A 21,031-nucleotide genomic window follows, 5' to 3' on the forward strand; every position below is an offset into this window, starting at 1 on the left:
CAGGCAGCACCAGTCAGCTGTGGTCAGCTTCCCTAGGCTGCACGCATACCCGTAAGCTCTATAAGGGTATGGAGCTATGGAGCTAGGGAATCTCAATGCATGTGTGGCTGTCTGCATATGTTGTCAGCCGTTTCGTCTTCCGACCATCGCGCTGCTGCCTACTGCGCCAATTGGGCACCCGGCGGCTTTGCTCACATTCTTACAGGCCAACCCCAGCCCATGCCTCAAATCAATCAAGCCGCATCGGGACACGCTGTCAGAACAGCGCCTCTGACCTTCTCGGACATCTACCTTATACCAAGACACGCCCAGACACACACGTGCCCATGACAGCACTGGCAACACACACGGTCTGAATTCCGCAGCACTGCACAGCCGTCCCCACCTCCGCCGTGCCTCACAGCGGCACCGCGGCCCCCAGCAGCAGCAACGCCTCCGGCGACAGCCCCGGCAGCACCAGCGACAGCAGCGGCAGCACCGCCCACGTGGCCGCCACACCACTGCCGCCCGCCACCGCGCCTGAGCCTCCCACGCCCCCTAACCCCTCCCCTCCTCTCCCTGCCCCGGGCCCGGGTCCGGCTGTTGCCACTCCTGCACGCGCACTTGCACTCGCTGCCGCCGCCTCCGCCTCCGCCGCCGCCGCGAGCTGTCGCACCTGCTGCCAAGCCGGCAGCTGCCGCAGTGTGTCCAGCGCCGCCGCCATGTCCGCCAGCGGCGGCAGGCCGTGCAGCGCCAGGCAGCGACCCAGCTCCGCCTGCAGCTCGGGCTCGATCGCACGCCGACACACGCCTGTGCAGGATCGGGGCGGAGGGAGGGAAGCGTAAGGGCGTTTGTGAGATGCCGAAGGCGTGCCGAAGGCGCGGGCTATGATGCCAAAGGCGGGATGAGGTGGGCACCGAGTGGCGGTGACGAGTACGGGTACACGCGAGTGGCCGGTACCCACGTGATGACGACAGCCTCCAGCAACACCAGAAAGCCGTGTGGACAGACACATAATAAGACACGCGAGTTGGCCCCTGTATTCTAACACGCGTCACACCTGGTGCAACGGCCTCGAAGTCCGCCGCCACAAGCATCCGACCCTTCCGCAGGTACGCACCCAGAGCGCCGCCGCCACCACTACCACCACCACCACTACCCTCAGCCCTGGTGCTGGCAGCCCCCGGGACAGACATCGGGACCGCCGCCGGCGCCCCAGCGGCCGCCGCCGCCGGCAGCAGCCGCAGCGGGCGCCAGCGCCTGTGCTGCATCGCGCACCACAGGCTGTCCAGGAATGCGGGCTGCAGCAGCGGCCGCCACAGGGCCTGCTCGTCAGGGTCCGAGAACAGCTCCGCACCCGAGGAGCAGGAGGCGGCGACGGCGGCGGCCGCCGCCGCCGCCAGCGGGCTGCTGTAGTAGGCTCGCGCCAACTGCAGCCCCCGCAGCGGCGCCGCCAGCGGCACCGCCACCGCCGTAAGCACACTGCCGGCGTGCAGCGGCGCCGCCGCCGCCGCGGCGGCGAATGCCGACAGGCGGCCTGCACCGCCGCCGTCGCTACTGCCACCGCCGCCGCTGGCGCTGCTGCTGCTGCTGCTGGCGGCGGCTGCTACAGCCGCCCTGTGGACGAGGCAGTGCAGGTGTAGGTACATGGCCAGCGCGGGCGTCTTCTCCCCCGTAATGCACTCATACAGGGCGCTGTAGCAGAACGACAGCAGCTCCGCCCCGTGCCGCCGCCGCCGCCGCGCCGCCAGCCAACGCCGCCGCCGCCGCTGCAGCAGTTGCTGCTGCTGCTGCGGCGGCGGCGGCGCAGCTGCAGCACCCGCGCCACGGCCACCGCCACCGCCACCCGCCACCCGCGCCGCCGCAGTCGCAGATGTCATGGGCGCGGCAAGCAGCGACAGGCCACGCCGAAGGCCACTGCTGCTGCTACTGCTGCCGTCGCTGCCTCCAGCAGCACCCGCCTCCGCGTCTGCCTCTGCCTCCGCTTCCGCCTCTGCCTCCGCCTCCGCCGCAATCCACAGGTCCCGCATGGCCTTGATATGCTGCGCGAACGCCATGATGGATGGGTCCACGGAGAAGGTGGCGCATAGGTGCACCAGGTCAAAACCGCCCTCGCCGCCGCCGCCTGCAGCGGCTGCGTCTGCGGCCGCCGCCGCGTTGCCGGCACCGTAGGCCGCGCCGCCGCCTCCGGCGGCAGCTGCGGCGCCGCCGGCGCCGCCGCCGTCGGCGGACGGCCGTCGGCGGTCGGGGCTGACTTGGCGGCCGCCGCCGTCAAGATCCATACGCCGGGCGGCGCCGCCAGGCGATGCGGCATCGACCACGTCCCGACCGCCGCCGCCGCCGCCGGCGCCGCCGCCGCCGCCGCTGGCTCGCCACTCCAGCTGTCGCCGCGCCGCGCGGCCGGCGCTGCCCGGTGAGACGGCGCCGCCGGCGCTGCGGCCCGCCGCCGGCGAAGCCGCCACCGAGTCCCTTCCTGCTGCCCCATCCCTTGCTCCTGAGGTCGCCACGGACAGACTGGGCAGTGGCAGCGAGCCGGCATCCAGCGGCATGCCCTGCCTCAGCAAGCCCTGGTGGTTGTGGAAGGCGCGCGACAACAACGAGCGGATGCCGGAGGGGTCCTGGCTGTAGCTGAGGCTGCCGGCGCGCTTCTTCACAAACAGCAGTAGCTGCCGGTACACCGTCTCCAGGGCGGAGGGGCACGAGGCGGCGGCAGCGGAGGAGGAGAAGGAAGCGGGCGCGTAAGGGTGCGGCGGCGGCGGCTGCGCCGATGCCTGTGGCGGCAGCGTCGCGCCAGTGATGCCGCCGCCGATGCCGATGCCGCCGCTGGCGGCGCCGCCGCTGGCGGCGCCGCCGCCAGGCAGAGGCGTGTGGAATGGGAACAGGCCGTAGGGCGTGGGCGGAGGCGGCGGCGCAGCCGCCGCCGCCGCCGCCACCGCCACCGCCGCCACCGCCTGCGACTGTGTGCCCGCTGCTCCCGGCGGCAGTAGCGCCGCCCCGGTGACGCCGCCGCCGCCGCCGCCGGTGCCGTCCACGCCGGCGGCGCCACGTGAGCTCCAGTCCAGCTGCTGCGGCCAGTAGCGCGGCCCCCGCACCGCCAGCCGCACGGTCTGGTGCGGCTCCGGCAGCAGCGCCGGCGCCACCCGCTCATAATGCAGCAGCGGCAGAGGCGAGCTGGAGGCTGCGTTTGCGGCTGCGTTTGCGACAGCGGTTGATGCGGCTGCAGCTGCCGCCGCATCTGCCTGCGGCTGGTCATGCTGCTCCCCAGGCGGCGGCTGCTCGTGCGGGGCGGGGGCGGTGGTGGTGGTGGTGGTGGCGGTGACCGCATGCGCGGCGTGGGCGGCGGCGCTGGCGAAGGGCCGCGGTGGCGGTGGCGTCGCCGTGGTGCCGTCGGCGGCGCCGGGCAGCGCCGCCACAAGGTGGACGGACGGCGGCGTCTTGGCACTACCGCCGCCGCCGCCGCCAGCGCCGCCAGATGCCGTTGTCGTGGCGGCGGCGGCGGCGGCGCCACCGCCGCGCAGCAGCGCTGCTGCGTGATGGGTTGTGTGGGGCGGCGGCAGGCGGCCCGGGGAGTCGCCCTCCAGATGCAGGGCCTCCAACATGGGGGGAGAGCTGGCCGGCGTCGTGGTGGCGGCGGCGGCAGCGGCGGCGGCGGCGGCGGTGTGCGCGGCGGCACTGTGTGGTAGGCCCGGCGTCGCGGCAGCGGGGGTGGCGGCGGTGGTGGTCGTGGTGGCGGCGGTGGCGGTGGCGGGCGTGAGGCCGGGCCCCAGGCCTGGGCGCAGCTGGCCATCAGGGGTCCAGGGCAGGTTGGCCTTGGAGGAGGTCTGCAGCGGCGGGAGGCGGGGCGGAGGGGGCCAAGGTGGCACTGAGGACATGGCGTGGGTGCAGGAATGCAGCGGCTCGTGCGGCGCAGTGGGTCGTTTGGGGTGCCACAAGCTTTGTACGTGCTGCTCGGCATCATGTGAACTGCCGTAATGGCGGTGCGCGTGTTTGCTCAGGGCACTGTGCTTCAAGCAAACAGGCAGACTCGCACCCGCACACGCACACGCACACGCACCCGCAACACGCCGCCGTCTTCCGTCTGCATGGGGTCGCCGCGCACGCCCGCCTCGCCGCACCGGCCCGCCGGCCCGTCCGCGGCAGCAGCCGCCGCGGCTCCGGCGGCAGCGCCCGCGGCGGCGCCGTGCTTCCCGGCGGCTGTAGCCGCGGCGGCGGCTGTAGCCGGCGGCTGTAGCGCCACCTGTAGCGGCACGTACACCAGCTGCTGCGAATCCACGTCCACGGCCTCCAGGCAGCGCCGCCGCGCCGCCAGCACGTAGAGGTGTCGGAACACCTGGTGGGCGAGGACGCGGCGGGAGTTTGTGGTGGGATGTCATTGATGTGTGGATGTGATGTGTGGATGTGATGTGTGGATGTGATGTGTGGATGTGATGTGTGGATGTGATGTGAGTGAACTACGTCAGCCGCAGAGAGAGAGAGAGAAAGATGAGTGGAGAAGAGGGGGGGCACAGGCGGCCTGCGTTACGCAGCTGCATTGCTACACGTATCCAGAGCTGAGATTGTACGACAGTAGCCCACGCACGCACGCACGCACGCACACACACACACACACGCGCGCAACTGCATGCGCACCTGCAGGTGGCAGCGGTTGTCTGTGGGCGTGTGCGGCAGCACTGGGAACAGCGCCACCAGCAGAGCTGCCACGGATGAGTTGGTGGTGGAGAAGGTGTGTGTGCCTGCAGGTGCAGTGCGGAGAAACGGCCATATATACACATGTGTGTTAATTGTGCTTGTAGAGTTGTAAATACACAAGTTGTAAATTCTCGGGAAATCGCTCGTTGAGGACGGACGGCAAGGCCGCCACTACACGCACGGCCACAAACACCCGCAACCGCACCCACAACCCCGCAAGCCCCACAATCGCCCAGCCAAGCCCCCCAACCGCCCAGCCGCCCCCTACTACTGTGGCTGGCTACGCCTTCATTCCGTACATAATCATGAATGTAACCCCGTCCCCACTCCCCCCCCCGCTCGCCCTGCTTCTCCACGACGCCTCGGCCCCCATCCCACAAGTATCATCGCTTGCAACTAACGCCTCTGCCTGCACTCCCCTCGTTTTCGTTGGTTTTGGTTTAGTTTGGGCTGGTGTTTACAGCCCCCCCCCCCCCGCAGCTCTCACCCGCCCCCATGAACAGGAAGCCCAGAGCCAGGCTGACCGCGCAGTGGGCGCCGTAGCCCACGCCCAGGCTGGACAGCACGTGGTGCTGGGCCGGGTGCCGCCGCGCCGACAGCGACTGCAGCAGGTGGAAGGTGGGCAGGTGGCCTGTGCAGTGGAGGGCGGGAGGGGAGGAGGGGGTTGTAAATACCAGCCCAAACGAAGCCATTACCAACGAAAACGAGGGGAGTGCAGGCAGAGGCGTTAGTTGCAAGCGATAATATGGGGGGAGGAGGGCGGGAGGGGAGAAGGGAGGAGGGCGGGAGGAGGGGAGGGGTTGAAGATACCAGCCCAAACTAAACCGAACCCAGTGCAGGGAACGGGAGGGAGCGCCAAACGGCTGGGCAGCGCGAAGGCCGCGCAGGCAAAGCGGCACATGCAAGAGGCGCAGCACACACACGTCCAGGTACCCAACACCCGTCCCCCAACAAGCCCTCCTCGCCCCAACCCACACCTCACAACGCAAAACGCAAAACGCTCCTCGCCCGACCTCCACAATCTCCCCACCACCCCTCCCCACCACCCTTCCCCACCACCCCTCCCCACAACGCCTGCCCCCTCCCCCCCCCATACGCCTTCACTTCTTAAATGATCATGAATGTCCCCCCCCAGCCCATCACGCCGCAGCCCACCCTCACGCCCTCACCCGTGCCCGCCATCACCACACTCAACGCCAGCACCACCACACTCAGCGCGGCCTCCAGCGGCGCCCGGTCCAGCCGCCCCACCGCCGCCGCGCCGCCGCCCGCCACCTGCCCCGCGCCCGTCACCACCGCCGCGCCGCCGCCCGCCGTCGACGACGGCGCTACCTCCGGCACCCGCCGCTTCGCGGCGAGCAGCGACAGCGCCACGCCACGCAGGGTGTCGTAGGCAGCGGCGTTGGCACTGCCGGCGTATTTGAGCCCAATGGCCAGGCACAGGCCGGCCAGGGCGGAGACGTGGGCCAGGGCGACGGCGTGGACGTCGCCGGGAGCGGAGGAGGCGGTGCGGCCGCGGCGGCCGGCGGGGCCTCCGGCCGCGGCGGCGGCGGCGGAGGGCGCGGCGTGTAGGTGCTGGACCACGCGGTCGATGAGCTGGTCGAGCGGGCCCTGCGCCGGGAAGGGGAACGCCGGGTGACAATCTGTTTGTGTTGATTGCGGGTATGCCGCGTGTGCGGACCGGGAGGCTGTGCCGCTCCGGCTCAAAGCGTGTCTGCCCTTCCAAACCAAGTCTCCGCCACGCGTCCACCTCGTCCCGCACCCTCCCACCTCCTTCAACGTCCAATGACCTGTTGCACATTCGCTCCACCTACCCGCGCTTCCCTTCCCTTCCCTTCCCTTCCCTTCCCTTCCCTTCCCTTCCCTTCCCTTCCCTTCCCTTCCCTTCCCTTCCCTTCCCTTCCCTTCCCTTCCCCCTCCCTGTTTAATTCCGGGCGGCTTATCTAGTGTCCTGGCCTTCAATCCGCTGGACCTCAACCCTCCCTCCCTCCCCTCCCCTCCCCTCCCCTCCCCTCCCCTCCCCTCCCCTCCCCTCCCCTCCCCTCCCCTCCCCTCCCCTCTCACCCGGAACAGCGGCGGCATGGCAGCCTGCAGCCACGCCGCACTGGGCTGCACCGCGTCCCACATTACCAGCGCGCCGCCCAGCGCCCGCAGCGTGATGACGTCGGGCCTCGTGGCGTCCAGGTCGTAGGGCGTGGCTGGCAGCGCGAAGCGCGCGGCCACAGCGGCGTTGTGTGTGCGCAGGTACATGAGTGCCAGCGCCACGGTGGCGGCGGGGGAGGTGATGGACACGTTGAGCGAGTTGTCCGGCTCCAAGACGACCTGGGGGCCGGGAGGGGCGGGGTGGGGCGGGGAGGGGCGGGGAGGGGCGGGTTGGGTGCCGGGTGGGGTTGTGGGTTGGATGCCGGGTGGGGTTGTGGGTTGTTTGGGTCAGCGGGGAGCGGGAGTGGGAAGGGAAGGACACACACACACACGCACACACACACATACACACACAGGACGCGTCTTTGTGTGCGGCATGCATTGTGCTCTGTTGTGTGCTGTGATTTGGTGATGTGTGTGTGTGGGTGGGTGTCCGCTTTAGAAGACCTCGGGGGGCGCGCCATGCGGGCATCACACACGCTACCGCCGCACCCACCAGTGCAACGCCTTGCCCGTTGCCGCCGCCGCCGCCCGCGCCGCCCTCGCCGCCGCGGCCACCGGCGGGCGCGCTGAGCGCCGCGGGACCGGCGCCATCGCCGCCCCACAGCCCCGGCGCGTGCCCCAGCTTGGCACCGGCGCCGCCACCGTTGCGGCCAAACACGCGGTCTAGGCCGAAGCCGCCGCCGCCGCCACCGCCCGCGCCGCCGCCGCCAAACATGCCGCCGGCGCGCCGCGCCGCCGCAGAGGCGTCCGTGCTGCCCAGCATATAGTACCTGTGAGGTACGGCGTGGTGTGGTGTGGTGCGACGTGGTGTGGCGTGGTGTGGCGTGGTGTGGTGTGGCGTCATGAAATGTCCGGCCAGCGATGAGAAAGCCAGGTTTCATCCAACCACCCTACATCACCCGCCCTACCCCTTCAACTTTCATAGGCCCCTTTGCCCCCCCCCGCCTTCAACACACGCGCACCAACCCTCTTTTCCCCCGCCCCGCCCCCAGGCCCACTCTCACGTGAGCCGCTCCTCCAGCTGCAGGTCCGCCAGGCCCGCCGCCGCCCTGCTGCCGCCCAGCCCCAGCGTCACCATACCCAGCGCGAACCCCGCCGCCAGCGCATACCCCTCCCGGTCGTGCGTCACAGCCAGCGGCGACGCCCCCGGCGGCAGCGCGCCGCCGCCGCCACCGGCGCCGCCGCCGCCGCCGAGCAGTCCGCCGGCGCCGCCGCCGCCGCCACCGGCGCCTCCGGCGCCTCCGGCTCCGCCGGTGCCGCCTGCGGCGAAGGCGGCTGCGGCTGCTGGCGAGAGCGGCCTTCGGCCGATCTCCTCCACCAGGGTCTCCGCCATTACGCGATGTGCGGAGCCCTCGTACAACAGACCCACACCCATCAGCGCCGCAGCCTGTGAAGGCGAGGGTGCGTGTCAGGGTATGTGTGTGCGTGTGGGTGGGTGTGCGCGGATATGTTTGTGTATGTGTGTGTGCGTGTGTGTGTTGTGGGTCGGGGGGCGTGCGTGTGTCAGGGCCGTGAAGGGTGCTTCGGACAAGAAGCCCACGCACATGTGTTTAGTTGGCGGCACCCAACGTGTCTGTCAATTAAAGAGCCTCTTCCTCCGGCATGTTATACCATTACCCATGCTCGCCTTGCCCGCTCGCCTTATCCACGCACCCGTGCCACGCACCCTACCAAGTCCCTTTCGCACGTCGCCCTGTCGCGCGAACGCTGAACGCTCCCAACTCCAACCCCAACCCCAACCCCAACCCCATCCCCTCCAGCCTCCCACCAACCCAACCAATCCCCCCTCCAACCCCCAACCCCCCTGGCGCTGGTCTCCTCCTCGGCGCCCGGGCTCCCTTGATGTCTGCTAGGTGGGTATCCAACGTGTGCCTAGTCTGCATTGCTAGTTAGAACGTGCGTGCGTGTGTTTGAGCCTGGGTGGCATTTTCGAAAGCGGTTACCGTCAGCACCGCCCACATGCGCAAGACTGAAGAGCTCATCGCCTTCTTTCTACCGATTTGCGGGATGTTTCGCTGGGAACCTGGGAACTCGGTGCATTTCGGGAATGGGGACGATCGCGTGCCACTCCGTTGTCAAGCATAGGCCACGCTCTCCTCCTCGCGCTATTGCATTGGGTTTGGTTTAGTTTGGGCTGGTATCTACAACCCCCCCAACAAACCCCACCAACCCCAGCAGCCCCACCATCCTCGCCTCCCCCCAACCCCCAAAACCTTTCCCGCTCCCCGCACCTGCACCAGCGGCGACAGCTCCAGCTCTGGGAAGGATGTGGGGTGGCGCGCGGGCAGGTGCAGGAACAGCATGCGTGTGACCACGGCGTCCATGCTGCCGCGCCGCTGCGCCGCCATGCCCACCAGCACGGCGATGGTGGTGGGGTCGTGCTCGTCAGACAGGTACCTGCAGGCAGGCGTGTGTGTGTGTGTGTGTGTGTGTGTGTGTGTGTGTGTGTGTGAGAGGTGTGGCGTGGCATGTGTGTGAGGTGTGTGGCGTGTGGTAGTTGGTACGGCGTGTGGTAGGTGGTACGGCTTGTGGTAGGTGGTACGGCGCAGTACGGCGCAGCACGGTGTGTGTGACTGCAACCCTCGAGTGTGTATAGGACAAGTTCGTAGTGTCGGTTTGCGGGAGGGCCAGTTGCTGCCCAATCTGTTGGGGGTCCACCGGGCATGCCTCCCTCCAACCTCCCACCGAGTCTGCAGTTTCACCTTTGCCCCTTCACGCCGCCCCCCTCCAACAGCCGCCTCCCCCCACGGCCCCAGTTCAGTTCAGCTTGATTTAGTTTAGTTCAGCTTGATTTGGTTTAGGCTGGGCTGGTAGTTACAAACCCCCGCCCCCTGCACCCCTCCCACGCCCTCACCTGTACAGGTCCGTCCAGGACAGCCTGTCCAGCTGCCCCGTCAGTCCCAGCGCCATGAGCAGGCCGGCGTGCGTGTAGGAGGGCACGTCGGGCTTGGTGGCCACCTGCGTGTGTGTGATGTGTATGTGTGTGTGTGTGCACAGGTTATGTGTGCGTGGATGTGTAGTTGCAAGCGCAAGTGCGAGTGTATGTTAGGAAAGACGAGATAGGGGACACGCAGACCCTGCGATATGCGCGTGTGTGTGCGTGTGCGTCCAAAGGGTAAGGGCGATTCCGTGGCATGGGGTGGCCGGATATCCCAATGGCTCCGCGGGCATGCTGCTGGGGTCAGCGACGGCGCCCCACTTGCACACAGCAGCGCGCCGCCGCAATGTCCTGACTGCAATACCCGACCCATGCCGCAAACACCCCCGGCGCCCCTCCCCCATTGCCCCTCCTTCATTCCCCCTCCCCCATCATCTACCAGTTCCTTAGCTCATCATGATAGTGATCCCCCTTCCCCCCGGCCCCCCCCGCTTTTCCAAAGATCCGTGCAACCCCCGCACCCACCCCCACCCCCACGCGCCCCACCCCGGCACCCACCCCCTGCCCCCGGCCCGCACCCCCAGCCCCCCACCTGCAGCCAGGTGCGTGTGAGGCCCTCGCCGGGCGCCGCGCTGAGCCGCAGCCCCTCCGCCGCTCCGTTGTGGAACTCGGGCCAGGCCGTGAAGTCCGCCGCCGCGCCGCCGCCCGGCGCCGGCTGCGCTGTGGACAGGTCCAGGTTGACCACGGTGTGGCCGGACAGCTGGTCTGGGACCAGACCCGCCAGACACATGCTGGGCACGGAGGCGGTGGGCTCGGTGGGCAGCGGCCGGCCTGGGTGCGTGTGGGGGAAGGGGGAGTGTGTGTTTGCGTGCGAAGCGTGTTTGCAGTGGCGGAGTGATAAGTATGCAATGCGGGGGTATCTTTTGCCAATCCAGACTCTCTGAATGACTAGCATCCTCGTCTTTCAATCCTCTCCCTCTCCCTCTCCCTCTCCCTCTCCCTCTCCCTCTCCCTCTCCCTCTCCCTCTCCCTCTCCCTCTCCCTCTCCCTCTCCCTCTCCCTCTCCCTCTCCCTCTCCCTCTCCCTCTCCCTCCTACCCGTGGCCAGCGCCACCGCGCCTCGCCCCAGCGGCAGCGACATGGTCCGCAGCGCCGCCGCCAGCAGCTGCTGCTGCTGCTTGGCGGGCGCCTCGGGGTCGGACTCGTGCAGCCCCAGTCCGTCAAGCAGCAGCGGGTGGGAGCTGTCCAGGGCCGAGATGACGTCACGCAGCCGCCCGTCGCGACCGAAACGCAGCCGAGACACGCCTGCAGGACAGGAGGGATTGCATTCATGATTGTTTACGAAGTGAAGGCGTAGCCAGGAACAGTAGCATAGCAGACGGGGAGGGGCAGGAGGGAGAGGGAGACAGGGCGGTCAAGGAGGTTGCAGCCTTGTGGGCTGCTGTCAGGGCGGGTTGGAACTGGGGGAAAGGCGGAAGGTCAGCGATGCTGCGGCCGCGCCGCGGACACGACAGAAACAGCTGCAGCCGTGCAGACGCAGCCACGGAGCCGAGGGCGTGGCGCGTCACTCGTCACGATAGGACTCGAATGCGGCCGGGGACGCGTTAAAACGCGCGCTGTGTCGCCTCACCCCGCGTGAGGCCCTCCATGCCGTGCTTGCTCTCAAACTGCTTGGCGGCGCCCTCCAGCCGCCTCGGCGCCTCCAGCTCCGCCCCCAGGTCTAGCTGGTGGCTGGGCAGCTGCAGCCGGGCAGTGTACGGCGGCCGCCACAGGTACCACCAGTGAGACGGCGGCGGCCGCGGCGGCGGCGCAGGCGGCGCCAGCCGCCGCGAGGCCGGCGGCGGCTGCGCCGCCGCCGGCATCAGGGCGCCGGCGGCTCCGCCGCCGCCGCCGCCTGCGGCGGCGGCCGTCGCCGCCGCGGGCGTGAGCATGCCAATGCCGGGCGTGCCGCCGACACTGGCGCGGCCGTACGGGATGTACGACATGGGCGTACGACGGGAGTACGGCGCGCCGGCAGCGGCTGCGGCTGCGGCGCCGCCTGGGGCGGTGGCGGGCGTGACGGCTGCAAGGGAGCCGAAGCTGCCCGGCGGGTGGAAGGAGAAGAGCGAGGCGGCAGGGCTGGCGCCCAGCGCACCTGCAGCGGCGGCGGCCGCCGCCGCCGCCGCCGCCGCCGAGCCGGCGTTGGCGCTGTTGGGTCCCGAATCCGTCATTGCGGCGGCGCCGCCGCCATGCCGCGGCGTGAAAAGTGACTGCGACTGCGCCCCTGGGGCGAGCGTGGAGTACGGCGTCGCGCCGGCGCCGCCTAGACCCGGAATCTGCGCCAGCAGCGCCGCAAAGCTGGGCGCGCCGCCGCCAGCTGCCGTGTGCGCCGCCGCCAGCTGCGCAAGCGCCGCCGCCGACAGCTGCGACGGCTGCGGTCCCGGCCCTGCGCCGCCGCTGCCGCCGCCGCCGCCAGCGGCGGCGGCGCTGACGCAGCTGGCGGCGGCGGCCGCCACGGCAGCGGCGGCGGCGGCATCCTTCTCGCGCTGCTGCTGATGGTGGCGCTGGTCGGAGGCGGCGGCGGCGGCGATGGTGGGGATGCCTGTGGTGAGGCCGGAGGGGGCCAGGGTTGCGGCGATGTCCTCGCGCCCGATCAGTGCGTACGCCTGTACCGGCCAGCCTGCGCGCAGGGGAGGGGAGGCGGAGTTGCGTCGATGATTAAGGAGAAACAAAGTTGTAGCCATGCACATTGGGGAGGAGGGGCGAGGGGCAAACGCGTGGTCAAAGCGGCTGCGCAAGGCTCCAGCAGACCGCAATGCAGGTACCTTTACTATAAACATTTTCAGTCGCTTTGGCGGTGCATCGCTGGGGGCAGAAACACATACAGAGCAGCATGATGGACAGGGGGAGAGTAGGTACTAAGTAGGGACTACGGCGGCACTCGCCTGCCGGCGGCGCGGCGCGGCAGCGCTGGAACGCCTCCCTCAGCGGCAGCGCCACCCCGGGGGGCAGGCGACCCAGCGAGCCCGCGTCCCAGCCCTGCGCCGCCACCGCCGCCACCACCGCCTCGGAGGCGGCGCGCACAGCCGCCTCCAGCCGCGGCGCGGCGGCGGCGCTGTCGGCTGTGGTGGCGGATGATGCGGTCGCGGTGGCGGCGGCGGCGGCGGCGGCGGACAGCGACTGCAGTGAGGCCTCAAGCATGATGCTGGCACAGCTGCGCGGCAGCAGCAGCAGTAGGAGCAAATTAAGGAGCGGTGAGCGAGGCGTGCGCGGTAGTAGGCAGCGGTGCGCGGCGCATGTGGGCAGCGCTGGTATTGGCAGGCCGGCGCTTCACAACCCAGCTCGGGGCTTTGGTTACGTGTGGCCACGGTACCGTAATCTATGCTGTCGCTTCCCCTGTTGCATGGGAGGTGGTGCGCCGCCCCCTCGCGCGCTCCCTCTCACCTCCTGGCGCACTCGCACAGCAGTCCATAGCAGGCCAGCAGCCGCGACGTGAGCGGCAGCACCGGGTGCCGCACACGCCCGCAGCCCAGGCCACCGCCGCCCAGACCGCCGCCGCCCAGGCCACCGCCACCCAGACCGCCGCCGGCGGGGAAGGAGGCGAGCGTGGCGGATGTGGTGGAGGTGGTGGAGGTGGTGGCGGCAAGCGCCGTGGGCTCCAGCAGGGAGGGCAGCTCGTGCGGCTCGGGTGCCGTGCCATTGAGCAGGCGCGACAGCAGCCTGCCATGAGCCGAATGGATGAGCGTCGTGAGATAGAAACTCCTTGTCCAAAGTTGTACATCCAAGAGGTAAGCACACATGTGCAAGACACAGTAGTACAGCACTACGGCATGCGTAGACATAAAATACATAACCGCAACTGACGAAAGCCACGACGCACCTGTACACGTCTGACGGCGGCCGCACCGCCAGCCCGGGCGGCGCCTTGAGCGGCGGCTCCGCCGCGCCCGCCGCCGCCAGCGCCGCCGGCCCCAGGTCCCGTGCGTAGTGCTCCCAGTAGGTGTGCAGGCCTAGCGCCGCCGCCAGGTTGCCCAAACAGGCGCCCAGCGGCGCAAGGCTGGGCCACGTCAGCACGTCCAGTTTAAGCTCCTCGTACAGCCCGTGCAGGCCGTACAGCACGGACAGCAGCGGCGCGGCGGCGGCGCCCAGCGGCCTGGCGGCGGCGGCGGCGGCGGCTGGCGGCGCCGCCGCCGGGTCGTAACTGGCAGGGCCGTCTCCAAAGAGCGCCTGCAGGTTGGCGATGGGCAGGCTGGCGGCGGCAGCGGCGGCGGTGGCGGCGGGCCCCGTGGCGGCGGGCGCAGTGGCGGCAGCGCTGCCGGCGGCGGCAGCAGCGACCGGCGGCTTGAGCGACATCCAGCCCAGCCGCCGCCGCAAGCCGCCGCCGCCACCACCGCCCGCCAGCAGCCGCGCCTGCGTCTCGGACGCCAGGAGCCGCTCCCATGCCGACCCGCCGCCGCCGCCGCCGCCGCCGCCGCCACTGCCGGGCGCACCACCAGCCGCCGCCGCCGCCGCCGCCGCGCCCGCCGCCGCCGACTGCGGCGGCTGTTGCGGCGGCGCCGGCGACGCAAGCGACATGGCTGCGAAGCGCCGCGTGTGCAGTGGCGTGGAGAAGGGAGTCAGCGGGTCGGGCCCGGCGGCGCTGGCTGTAGCACCCGCGCCAGCACCAGCGGCGGCAGTAGCACCACTGGCACCAGCGCCGGCAGGCGCGCCGCCGGCCGCGGCGGCTGTAGCCGCTGTCGACGCGCCGCCGAGGGAGAAGGCCTCTGGGTCGGCGGCCCACTCGGACAGGACCGAGTCGAAGATGGCCCACTCGCTGGCGGCGCGCGCGGTGGCGGCGGGCCGTGCGGCGTAGAAGCGGCGCAGGAAGGTCAGGTACGCCGCCGCCGGCGCCGCCGCCCGCACCGCCTCCAGCGCCGCCGCCGTCAGGCGTGAGACAGTTGCGAAGGGCAGCAGCAGCCGCAGCTCAACGGCCGGCGGCGCCGGCGGCGGCGCAGCGGGCGCCGCCGGAAGGAGCTCAGCGCCCGCCAGGCTCCGCCGCGGCTTGCAGCGGGGCGGCGGCGCTGCCGCTGCACCTGTGGATGCCATTGGTGCTGCCACCACCGCGTCGGCTGCTGGCGGCGGCAGCAGCGCGACCACTGTGTTGCCGACGCCGCGGCGCAACCCCACCAGCTTCGGCGGCGCCGGCACCAGAGCCGCCGCAGCCGCAGCAGTAGCAGCCGCAGCAGTAGCAGCAGTAGCAGTAGCAGTAGCAGTAGCAGCAGTAGCCGCTGGCGGACCAGTGGCACCTGGCGCGGGCGCAGCGCCGGCGCCGGCGGCGGCCGCGGCCCACGCCGCAGTGGCGGATCCCGGCGTCGAGGCGGCGGCGCCGCCGGCACTGGCCATGTACGACGGCGGCGATGAGATGAGCATCATGTCATCCCCCTCCTCACTCATCGGTGCCGCCGCCGCCACCGCAGCCGCCGCCGCCGCGGTGGCGCCAGCGGCGGCGCCGCCGGCGCGCTGCCGCCGGGCGCCGCCGGCGCTGCGGCGGGCCGAGGCGCCGCGGCTGTGGCCGCCAACGCCGGCACCAGGCCTGGCCGCCACCTCTTCGTCGCTGTTCCCCTCGTCCATGTCGGAGCAGCCGTCGTCAAGCAGCATGTCGGTGCCGCCGTCCGAGGCGGTGGGAGTGGAGGGGTCCTCCACGGCTGCGGCGCCTCCGGCGGCGGCGCCGCTAGCGTCGGCGCCTCTGATACCGGCGGCGGCAGGGCCGGTCCCAACGCGCAGTGCCGAAAGCGGCGGCGCTTGGGCGCTCGCCTGCTGCTGCGCCTGCTGTGGCGCCTGCTGCGGTGCTGGTTGTGGCGGGGGCGCGCTCGGGGCGATGGCAACGGCAAAAAGCGGCGCCAGGCCTACGACAACACGGCCATTGGGGGTACAATCGTCAGGCAACAGGCAGCAAATGTCCTTGGTAAGCACACCTTACGTGTGATAAACAAGTACTTGCAAGAGAGCGCATGCGGCGGCCGAACAACGCAGCAGCAACGGAGGCAGCATTGCACTGCCCCTCTCACCCCGGTGCACCACCAGCTCCCCCGACGGCAGTAGCGCCAGAAGGTCGCGGTGCAGCCGCGGCTGTAGCAGCGAGCCGCCGCTGCTACTGCCACCGCCTTCATCGCTGCCGGCGCCGTTGCTGACGGCGCCGCCGCTGCTGCTACTGCCGTCGAGGATATGCAGCCCGGTGGCTGCTACAGCCGCAATCGCGGTCGCCTCAATTCTGCCCACCAGCTTCACACGCGCCGTCTGAGCCGCCGCCGCCGCCGCCGCCGCCGCGCCGCCGCCGTCGCCGCCCGCCGCAGCTGTTGCTGCGTACGGCGTGTGCTCCCTCGCCTGACCCTTCTGCGCCTTGGCGCCGGCGGCGGCGCTACCGGCGGCGGCGGGCGAGCCGGCGGCGGAGCCCGGGGCGGCGGTGGTGATGGAGAAGCCCAGCACGCGGGCGGCGCCGCCGCACAGCACGCACAGCACGCACAGCAGCGGCGCCCCTGCCAGGTCAGTGGCCATGACAGCCTCCGTGGGCCGCACGCCTGCGTGCCGGACACGGGGGCGCGGATGAATGGGCGCGTGGGCGAATGGGCGCAGGTCGGTATGTTCACAGCTTCTCGAGGCGTGCGAGTCCAGCACAGCACATCGCTAGCCCCCAATGCCGCCACAACCTCGCCACAACCCGCCTTGGTCTAGCGAAGCTTTGCCTAGGCTGGCCTGGCCTGGACCACTGCCACCACCGGCACCAGGACACCCACCAGGGTTGACAAACGTTTATGTTGGGATTAGAATGAACTACCAACCTACCTAACCGAACCCACTCATTTAATCCACTCAAGCGACCCACCCACGCGCCACACGCACCCGGCGGCAGCGGCTCCTCATGCAGCAGCACCATCACGCGGCACTCCCCGCCCGAGCCGCCCACAGCCGGCGGCCGCGACGCCGCCGTCACGTGCGTACGGCTGCCGCGCCGCCCGCCCGCCACCCCGCCCAGCAAGCCCGGCGTGCTGGCGGCAACGCCGCCGCCGCCGCCGCCGCCGGCCGCCGCGCCCGCGCCGTCGCCAGCGAAAAGCTGCGCCGGTGTACCCGGGTGACGCGGCGGCCTGCCGCCAGCGTCTCGGCCGCCGGCGGCGTGGTAGCCAAAGCCGCCTGGGCTCGGGGCGGCGGCGGCGGCGGCGTGGGCTGCTGCGACCGCCGCGGCGCGCGGCGTGGGGTTGAAGAGGTGCGGCGAGAGGAAGCCGTCGGGAGTGCGCGTCGCGGGGGCCCTGCGGGAAAGGCAAAGCGCGTGCAATAATCCATATCGGCGCGCGCGGGCGGGTAAGTAAGCGCGCTTCTTCCACTCAACCCAATACCGGCAGCAGAAAGGCCACCGCACAGTCGAACGCAGGTAAGCAGGCGTCACACGACACAGACATTGTGTGCAGCGACAGCAGTCAGCAGCCGCGACACACGCGCCGCCAAACGCACCGCTTCAGAGCCGAACCGGGCACGGCCGCGCCGCCCAGGCCCACCGGCGCCGGCGACGCCCAGCCCGCCGCGCCGCCGCCACCGCCGCCGCCACCCACAGGCGTGCCAGCCACCGCGCCGACGTACGGAGACATGTACCCACCGCCGCCGCCAGCGGCGCCTGCGGCACCCACGCCGAAGCCTGCCCAGCCACCGGCGCCGCCGCCAAAGCTGCGCCGCGCGCCGGCCGCGCCGCCCGGCGGCGGCGGCGGCGCCGCCGCCAGCGTCGCGGACGCGGGCGTGGCCTGTTGCGACGCCAACGACATGCTCGAGGTCATGAGGGACATGGCCGAGGGCGCGGCACTGGGCGGCGCCGCCGGCGACGGCTGCTGGTGCTGCTGCTGTTGGTGCTGGTGCTGCTGCTGGTGCTGTGGCGTGGGGAAGGCGGGGAAGCGCGCCTGCTGCGAGCCCGGCCCCGGCGCCGGCGCCGGCATGGCGGCGGCCCCTGGCGCCGGCGTCATGGCCATGGACATGTCGGAAGGCGCGGCGCTGGGCGGCAGGTAGGGCGAAGCACTGGCGGCGGCGGCGGCGCCGCCCACGCCGCCACCCACTCCATGCAGCTGTGGCGGCGGCGGCGGCGGCGGCATCGGTGTGATGTCCATGAGGGACATGTCCGACGGCGCCGCGCTCGCCGGCGTCTGCTGCTCCGCCGGCGGCGGAAAGCCGGCATACAGCGCCGCCGCCGCCGCCGACGGCGGCGGGCCGCCGCCGTGCATGGGCGTGAAGGCCATGGACATGTCCGACGGCGCAGCGCTGGGCGGCGCCGCCGGCGACGGCGCCGCCATGGATTGGCCCCGCACGGCGCCGAACCCGAACGACGCGCCGCCGCCGCCGCCCGCGCCGCCCGCCATCCCGCCAGCAGTCCCGGCATTGCCGCCAGCGCCGCCGGGGGCACCAACACCACCCTTCCCCATAGCGCCGCCACCGCCGCCGCCGCCGCCGCCGCCGTGGGGTTGGAAGCTGAACATGCTGAGCGGCGTGGCGAGCGACATGCCCGACGTCGCCGTGCCCGGAGCCACAGCGCTGGGCGGCGGCGCGCCCAGCGCCGCCGCCACGCCGCCGAAACCGCCGCCGCCCAACCCTCCTCCTGCAACCCCATCACTGCGACCTCCACCTGCCACCCCAGCACTAACACCAGCACCAACACCGGCGCCAAAACCAGCTCCAACACCAACACCAACACCGGCGCCGGCGACGGGCATGTGGGGCCCGGCTCCGCCCGGCCCCGCCATGGCGCCCGGCGGCAGGGGAGTGGCCGCGGGCATGTCGGGTAGGTCCCCCAGCAGCTCGGGAGCCAGGGCCGCGCGGCCCACAGCCCACACAGCCAGACGCCCAGCCGCCTGCGGAGCGCCATGGGGGCAGACGGGGGCGCGTGGGGCAGGCAGGGGCGCGTGGGGGCAGGCGGAGGCGCGGGGGGCATGCAGGGGCGCGTGGGGCCGGAGGGCGCTTGCGGCCGGAGGGCGCAGCGGGCCGAGGGCGCAGAGGGCGGAGGGCGCAGAGGGGATGCGCGGGTGGCAGCGGCATATCCGCCCGCATCCACACACGCACTCGCACGGCACTACATGTGCACAATACTCCAACAGTTTCTTTTCCCTCCTGACACGCCCGCCAACCCGTTCCTCAAGCACGCTCCTCATCCTCCCCCCCCCCAACCGCCACCCCCAACGCGCACACAAACACACACACCCAACGCACACACGCACACACACACAACACACACGCACACACACACACACATACACACACCCAACGCACACATGCACACACACATGCACACACGCACACGCACCTCGCTGTAAGTGGCCAGGTACGGCAGGTCGTGGCTGCTCCACACCACCGCCTCGCCCGCCCAGCCCGCGTAGCTGCCGCCGCCGGGCCGCCCGCCGTAGCGCGCCGCCACGTCAGCCACCACCGGCGCCGGCTCGTCCAGCGGGTGGGACAGCAGGTACAGCGTGGAGGCGGCGGCGCCCTGATGGGGTCACGTGTGGTGTGTCCGCCGGGTGGTAGCGTACGGTAATGTCTTTAGGTTGTTCATGGATAGGGAAGCCGTCGTGGGAAGCGGTGTGAGGTGTGAAGGCAGGCGCGGATGGGTGCGGTGCCTCTGAGGACTTGAGGCTTGATTTGGAGCATCCGGACCCAAGGCGAAGTCTGCAACAAGGCTGCCGTACTTGGTCCCGCCCGCAGCCCGGCAAACCCTGGGGCCCCCTGCAGGTCGGCAACCCCAACCCGCAATCACGACCTCCAGTATGCCTCCGCCCACTGCCCACTGCCCCCCCCTAGCTGCCCCCCGCCCCCCCCCAACACACACACACGCACCGACCGGGTTCGGTTTATTTTGGGCTGGTATCTACAATCCCCCACCCCCCCACTTCACTTCATATTTGATACACACCATCCCATGGATGGCTACCCCCCCCACACACACACACACACACGCACACGCATCCGCTCCCCCTCACCCCCAGCAGCAGCCCCGCCTCGCCCGCCGGCCACAGCGCCTCCAGCCCCGGCGGCACCGCGCACTCCTGCAGCTCGCCGCCCGCCGCGCACGTGGCCAGCAGCCCGGCGGACCCCAGCAGGCACAGCACGGGCTCGCCGCGACCGTAGCCCGGGAACAGCGCCCACGTGGCCTGTGCGCGCACACATGTGGGGAAAGAGTGGACCGTTAGCACGGTGCTGACTGCTAAGGATGTGCAAGCAAAGTGTGCGCGCGCGCGTGCGTGTTGGGCATTGTGAGGTTGTGGCGCCGACGGCAATAGGCGGCAAAAGACGGCAACAGGCGGCAACACGCGGTAACAGACGGTAACAAGCAAAAGGATGTAACAGGCGGCAACAGGCGGTTACAGGCGGCAACAGGCGGCAGACAACAGCGCCACGCAAACAGGCGGCTGCGGGGTACAGGGTGCAGGGTGCAGGGGGCGGCCGCACCTGCAGCACCTCGAATCCCAGTGTGAACAGCTTGCGCACGCGGTGGCCGCATGTCCAGGCCACACTGAGGAGGGGGGGGGGGGAACACAACAGCAATCGAGGAAGTTGGAGAGGGCGGAGAGGAGGAAGGAGGGACGGGGCGGAAGCTTGGCAGCAACAGGGGGTGGCGTGCGTGTGTGTGACGGAGCGGAGCGGAGTGGCAGGAGTCCGCACACACTTAGCCATGAAGCTTCGAGAACCCGCACGCGGCTTGACGCCCCGGCCGCAGACCGCAACAGCCACAGCTGCCGCGGACGTCTCCGAGGCGTTGGTCTGGCAACTAGCAGCGGTGCAGCAAAACCGAACAAACCCGCACGCGCATGCCCGGTGCTCACCGCCTGCCTAGCACCGCCACCTCCTCCACGCAGCAGTCGCCGCCGGGCGGTGCGGCGCCCTCGCGCACATACAGCTGGATGGCGCCGGGCGGCAGCGCGCAGCCGGGGCCGTCGCTCCGCTTAAAGCGCCCGCCCGCCTGCAGGCAAAAGGCGCAAGGGACGCAGGACAGCGTCTGTTTTCGGCCGGACCCCGGCGTGCCTTCTAAACAAGAGCTTAGTGCAGCGTCTGTACGTTGAGCCTGCTAACATGCGGCTTGACGACGCAGCAAAGCCCGTTCACCCGGCAGCAGCTCGCCTTGCGCTCATACTCCCGGCGGAGGAGCTTCACTCCAAATGGCTCCTCCGAAAGGATAGCAGCGGCACGAGACCCAAGCCCGGCCATTCTGCGAGGAGCCTACACGCTGCGGGCCATCTGGCGGGAAATTATAAATGGAAGACTTGTCCCGACTCTAACGTGTTGTTAGCTAACATACATCCACTCCTTATTTGCACACCTGTGTTATGCAGCTTTGCATGGATCCTATGCTAGAACAGGT

At 70.7% G+C, this 21,031-nt stretch overlaps 1 protein-coding gene across 1 annotated transcript; it reads right to left on the bottom strand.

Moving 5' to 3' along the window:
- Nucleotides 1-187: 187 nt before the first annotated feature.
- CHLRE_13g579100v5 (uncharacterized protein) lies at nt 188-20,922 on the bottom strand. Its single transcript, XM_043069521.1, has 25 exons — nt 20,791-20,922; nt 20,496-20,632; nt 20,122-20,185; nt 19,653-19,823; nt 18,983-19,162; nt 17,155-18,533; nt 16,549-16,952; nt 15,717-16,226; nt 13,550-15,554; nt 13,114-13,389; nt 12,615-12,883; nt 11,321-12,349; nt 10,789-10,995; nt 10,284-10,522; nt 9,668-9,771; nt 9,045-9,210; nt 7,818-8,200; nt 7,307-7,583; nt 6,733-6,990; nt 5,838-6,279; nt 5,156-5,299; nt 4,609-4,712; nt 4,034-4,309; nt 1,040-3,800; nt 188-789 (listed from the first exon to the last, which is right to left on the bottom strand). The coding sequence occupies exons 1-25, from the start codon at nt 20,875-20,877 to the stop codon at nt 398-400; spliced, it is 12,264 nt and encodes a 4,087-aa protein (XP_042917496.1). The 5' UTR covers nt 20,878-20,922; the 3' UTR covers nt 188-397.
- Nucleotides 20,923-21,031: the final 109 nt, after the last annotated feature.

Source organism: Chlamydomonas reinhardtii, chromosome 13, assembly GCF_000002595.2.
Source record: "Chlamydomonas reinhardtii strain CC-503 cw92 mt+ chromosome 13, whole genome shotgun sequence".
Taxonomy (NCBI): Eukaryota; Viridiplantae; Chlorophyta; class Chlorophyceae; order Chlamydomonadales; family Chlamydomonadaceae; genus Chlamydomonas; species Chlamydomonas reinhardtii.

Coding starts and splice junctions, on each gene's coding strand:
- CHLRE_13g579100v5 (XM_043069521.1), bottom strand. CDS start 20,877: ATGGCCGGGCTTGGGTCTCGTGCCGCTGCTATCCTTTCGGAGGAGCCA. Junction 16,227..16,548: donor TGAGGAGCCGCTGCCGCCGG/GTGCGTGTGGCG, acceptor TCCGGCACGCAG/GCGTGCGGCCCACGGAGGCT. Junction 6,991..7,306: donor ACGGGCAAGGCGTTGCACTG/GTGGGTGCGGCG, acceptor CCCGGCCCCCAG/GTCGTCTTGGAGCCGGACAA.